The 5,475-nt window shown below is 46.8% G+C and overlaps 1 protein-coding gene across 2 annotated transcripts; it reads left to right on the forward strand.

Moving 5' to 3' along the window:
* Positions 1–1,586: 1,586 nt before the first annotated feature.
* On the forward strand, positions 1,587–4,716 carry NPBWR2 (neuropeptides B/W receptor 2). Of its 2 annotated transcripts, none has more exons than XM_019548272.1 (2): positions 1,587–1,680; positions 2,252–4,716. In XM_019548272.1, exon 2 carries the CDS (start codon positions 2,943–2,945, stop codon positions 3,939–3,941), a length of 999 nt encoding a protein of 332 aa, XP_019403817.1. In that variant the 5' UTR covers positions 1,587–1,680; positions 2,252–2,942; the 3' UTR covers positions 3,942–4,716. The 2 variants fall into 2 exon arrangements, with proteins under 2 accessions (XP_019403817.1, XP_019403819.1); XM_019548274.1 differs by having other exon boundaries at positions 1,593–1,680; positions 2,302–4,716.
* The last annotated feature ends 759 nt before the right edge of the window (positions 4,717–5,475 follow it).

Here is a 5,475-nt window from a genome sequence, read left to right on the forward strand (position 1 = left end):
TGTAGCATATCCATGTTATTTCGTACAAGTGCCTGGTGTCTGTTTTGCAATTTAACCGAAAATTGGCAGTAATGGAGAACGCAGAGCAACATGGGGAGAATGGTTCTGGTGGACCTCAGCGGTTGTCTAGGTGTGCCTGGCTTCCCTTCCAGCCATCAGATCTTGCTCCATCTTAGCCAGCTGAAGGAAAGAGTCCCCTAGCATGGGATTTCTGCTACTCACACTGGTGCCATGATCAGATCACCCTTGGTGTCCCCTTTGGTAATCTGATTCGAGCCCAAGCATCTCACCATGAGTTCTGCGTCTGTAACCATCCCACTGCTCTTCTTTCAGTTTAGCTTAGTTCAGTCCCAACCACTGTCTGGATGGCTGCATCAGTTAGATTCTCCTTTTTCCCCCCACACCAAATTCTTTATTCCCTTCTCCATGACATTTCTGCCCACGGGAGACAAAACAGTCCTCCCAGCACCCCTACATGAAGCATGCTTGGTATCAAAGCTAATGACCCTTAAGCGTTAAGCTGTCATCTCCAGGCCTGCAAAGAAATGTTCCAGTGCGAGGTGTCTCCATCCTCACTCTGCTCCTGGAGCACACTAATGTGGCCAGGCTGGGAGAAAGTAAGTGTAATAACCATCCATAGCTCTCCAAAATGCATGTGCAATTCCAGGCTCAGCTATATAAACTGGACAGTGCCGTTAGCTCCTGTGCAAGAAGAGGCAGCTCTGAGCTGCTGCTCTCTGGCTCTCATGGACACTTTGCTGCAAAGCATGAAACAGCAGCTGCCATGGGGGGAGTGAGGCTGGCTTTTTTTTTCCCCTCAGCAGCATCAAAGCAAGAGGTGGGCAAAATGGGCATCATCTTGTTTAGCAAGGAGTAAAAACCTGTCCTGCGCACATTGGCGGAGATCAGAAATGACTCCATGAACATGTATGAGTGACACCAGCACAAAACTGGCTAAAGGAGAATAAAACCCGGTGGATGCCCAAGTCAAGTCAATAACCACTGTTAATTTGAGGTTCAGCTGATGCCAAACTTTGCTCCTTCGTCTTGCTGCCCCCGCTGGAGGATTTGACTGAGTGTCCAGGTCATAGCCAGATCTTTAGCTGTTGGAAACTCAGCTGAGGTCCTCTGAAGTTGTTTTACACCAGTGGAGCACCTGGTAAAAAGTTGTTTCCTTGTTTGCCCATTTGCACATCTGTAGCATTCAGGACCCCTCTGCAGCGGTGCACCCTTCCTGGGTCAAATCCCTGCTGCTTCCAAGAGAATTGCACTCATCTTCCCTTAAATCTCCCACATCCAGACAGCCAGGGCTTGACATCCAGAGGTGCTGCTTGTGCATCCTCTTCATTCCTAAAAGGAAGCACCCTGCTCTGTTTTCAGCCTCCTCTTTGCTAAAAGGAAGCACCCTGCTCTATCAGCTTGTTTGCTACATCAAGGCTATTTACTATTTAAATAGCCCAGTGCAGATATAATCATTTTATTCCCAGTGTGAAAAACGTTAATTGGTCAGATTGGCACACATACAAACACACACCCCTCCAGGATGAGGTTGTAGCTGCAAGCACTGGTAACGTCAGCAGAGCTGAGACCCTCCTCCAATTCTGATGAGAGAGAAAAGAGACTCTACAGCAGAAGACAGCAGGTATTGCAGAGTACAGCAAGAGCCCTCGGCACATGCAGGTAAGAGGGATGTGCGGCTCTAGATCTGAAACACAGGGACTCCAGCTGGAGCTCCCCTTTTGTGACTGTCCTTTGGTGTCCTGGTGGGGGCAAAAGGCAGCTGAAGGCTGACACTCTTCTTTGCAAAGCTGGAGGGTTAGCTGATGATGCTTTGGTGTTGGGAGACTGGGGTGTCTGCAAAGGAATTTTTGAAAGTGTCTGGGATGAAACAGAGAGCACCAGAGGAAGCAGAAAAGATCAAAAGATGCCAGCAGTGAAGTGTCTATGTCTTTGGCTGTACTTTTGGGATCACCAGACTCATATGTGTGTGTGCATGTGCATGTGCATGTGCATGTGCATGTGCATGTATGTGTGAGAGAGAAAGAGATCTCATGCACTGCAACTGGGGTATTTGACCCCAGCATTGTTTCCTGCCCAGAGCAGGGGGGCTGGACCCAAAGATCTCATGAGGTCCCTTCCAGCCCTAAACTTCTGTGAATCTGTAAAAAACCTTGTCATAGGGATTATCTTGCTAAGATCACTATAGGCAGAGCGTGAAGTTTAACTGAACTTGAATTCTTTTCCTTTTTAGACATGCTCCTTCACCTCCCTTTCCCTCTCTCTCCCCCTTCCTCTTTGCAGGGCTGCAGGAGTTGCCTGGGATGTGGATAGTGCCTGGATCTTGGCTGGCGTGGATTGAAAACCCAACTCCTTGCTGTCTGAATCACGTTGCAGTGAAGAGATGCTGGAAGCCCCCAGACTTGGAGAAACGCACTGATGAGAGCAGCTGTGCTTCTGCTTTCTGGTGTGGGAAAGCAAGTGGCTGCTGTGTAAGTAACCCAGAGGCTTCCTAGGGCACCCCGCTTGATGTGAATAGTTTGCCAGGCATCGAGCTTCTTCAGCCTGTGCTCTTTCCTTCCCTGTAACCCAGAGGGGACTTTTGTTCCAGCCAATTTATCCTAAACCACAGGAAAAAGCTACCGCTCAAGCTGGTGTTGTCAGACTGAGAAGACTGTTTCTCATGCCCCTTTCTTCTTTGGTTAAAGGAACCGTGTGTTTTGCCTGGCAGACACTTTTTTATGGTCGTGTGCTCTCTACTGAATTTTTAAAAAAATAGTTGCCTTTTATAAGGAGGAAGCAGACATCCCATTCCTGCTGGGGTACTTGATGTCTGAAAATATATCCATGAAATGTCAGCTCCTTGTCACCGCAGCAGAACTGCCCTTGTCACGTTGTAAAGGACTGTGATGAAATCCAAGAGCGGATGAGCAGAGGCAGCCGGCATGGGAAATAGCTCCATGATGGGTGATATGAATGTCACGTGCAACGGGACAAGCAGCAGCTGTTACATGGACGATGGCACCAGGTCCAACTTCACCTTCCACGAACAGTCCCCTGACTTCTACGTGATCCTCCCGGTGATTTACTCTGTGATCTGTGCAGTTGGGCTCACCGGCAACACTGCCGTCATCTACGTGATCCTCAAAGCACCTAAGATGAAGACGGTGACCAACATGTTCATCCTGAACTTAGCGATAGCGGATGACTTGTTCACACTGGTGCTTCCCATTAACATTGCAGAGCACCTCCTGCACTACTGGCCCTTTGGAGAAGTCCTCTGCAAGCTCATCCTGTCCATAGACCACTACAACATCTTCTCTAGCATCTATTTCCTAACGGTGATGAGCATCGATAGGTACCTTGTGGTCCTGGCCACGGTTCGATCCAAGAGGATGCCCCATCGTACCTACCGAGCTGCCAGAATCGTCAGCCTGTGCATCTGGGTTCTGGTCACCGTCATCGTTCTCCCTTTCATCGTCTTTGCCAATGTCTACATCGACGATTTGAAGATCAAGAGCTGCGGTCTAAATTTCCCCGCGCCAGAAAGGTTTTGGTTCAAGGCCAGCCGGATCTACACCCTTCTCCTTGGCTTTGCCATCCCAGTCTCCACCATCTGCATTCTCTACACCATGATGCTGTACAAGCTGAGGAACATGCACTTGAACTCAAATGCCAAAGCCCTGGACAAAGCCAAGAAGAAAGTCACTATTATGGTCTTCATTGTCCTGGCGGTATGTCTCTTCTGCTGGACCCCCTTCCACTTGGCCACCATTGTGGCTCTGACCACTGACTTGCCGCAGACCCCCCTCGTGATTGGCATCTCCTACTTCATCACCAGCCTCAGCTATGCCAACTCCTGCTTGAATCCTTTCCTGTACGCTTTCCTGGATGACAGTTTTCGGAAAAGCTTCAGAAAGATGTTGGAATGCAGAGCTGCCTAAAAGACGGACCAGATCCCCTCCATTTGTGGCTTCACATGGGGCAACTCCGCAAACTTTTGCCATGTGTAGCTAAAATGTGCCCAAGTTTTATGCTTTCTTTATAATTTATGCACCGACAAGTGTTCATGTCACACTGGTCACCTGCACTGTTTCTAAGCTTTTTTGCAATCCTTGTGTTTTCCTGGTATGCATCTCCGAGTCTCTTGAAGTTGTGTGTGTGTGCAGGTGTGTGTTTTAATCGAACCCTGAAATATTAAAGACAGACAGCTCTCTTTCTTAAAATATGCCCTTGCCATATCATAGTCTTATATTGCCACCTGCTGTATAATCCCAGAAGAGCTGGCTCTTTTGAAGTGTAAGGGTAAAGAGCAGTGTTTAAAAACAGATGTGACCCTCAGTTATTAAAGTACATGTTGTTTTCAGAATTACTGTAGTGAACAAGGGTGGCTACCAGATACGTTTGTGCATTGAGAAAGTGGAGGTAAGAGTTGGGTTGCATTTAGAGATTGAAAAAAAAAAACCCTTGTCCTTGCATATCTGTGTTTCTGGAAAAGGTGGGTCTATTTTTGCCCATGAGTTCTTCTTTCCCAGAAAGCTAGCCTGATTCAAATTTAAACCAAAAGCAAAATGTGCATCTTCAAAGTCCATTTGAACACTACAATATGCAAATACCGCAGGAACCTACGGAAATCATTCCTTTTTGTTGTTGTTTTTAAATGTTTAATGTGCATCTATTTAAAAAGTGTTTGAAGAAATAAAACCACAATGAAAACTGTCTGGGATTTCTATTATTTATAGGAATCACTGTTTGCCTGCCCTTGTCTGACTGCCATGTATAGTACATGTCCCCTGATGTACCAGCCCATGTTGTTGATTTATAATATGCTGCAAGCATGCTGCAAACAACAAGAAAAGCCAAAGAAAAAAGGCTGCACAGAGATGTACTCACTCAGCCAAGTACATGAAGTAGGTGAAGGGTGTCATTGAAACCACGCAGTGAAATAGGTGCCCAAGTGATTTCCTGAATTGGACCCAAGGGGGTAAGAAAGTCTAATGAGCTGAAATCACGCTGTAATTTAGTCGCTGCAAAGAAAAACTAACATAACTGCACTGAGAAACTCACCCATCATCTGCTCAGTCCTAAATAATAATCTTTAGAGCAGCTCTTAGCATAAGGAGAGCCTTAAAAAGTTCAGAGTAAGAGCAGTATCGGGGGCTCCCAGTGCTCGTCTGAACTTCAGGTGCTGGTTTAATCCCCTGACACTGGTTGTACCCAAGGAGAAAGATGGGATTGTTAAAAAACACCACCTCTTTCTGTCCTCTTCCTAACCAACAAAGGAAAAGCTCAGGACAGTGTATCCAGCTGACTTTCACAGCTTTCGAAAATCTCACCTCCATCAGATAACTTCATGGCAGCGAGGTGAGCTCCCAACAGAGAGGAAGCAAACAATCACTCCACTTTTAAAGGGTATTTCTCGGGCTTTGAATAAATAGCTGGTCTTCCAATGAACACCTGGTCGCTCTTCTTTACAAA

Source organism: Crocodylus porosus, unplaced genomic scaffold (genome assembly GCF_001723895.1).
Source record: "Crocodylus porosus isolate Cpor-Errol unplaced genomic scaffold, CroPor_comp1, whole genome shotgun sequence".
Lineage (NCBI taxonomy): Eukaryota > Metazoa > Chordata > Crocodylia > Crocodylidae > Crocodylus > Crocodylus porosus.

What these genes read in the sequence shown, in the direction of transcription:
- NPBWR2 (XM_019548272.1), top strand. Translation starts at nt 2,943, where the DNA reads ATGGGAAATAGCTCCATGATGGGTGATATGAATGTCACGTGCAACGGG.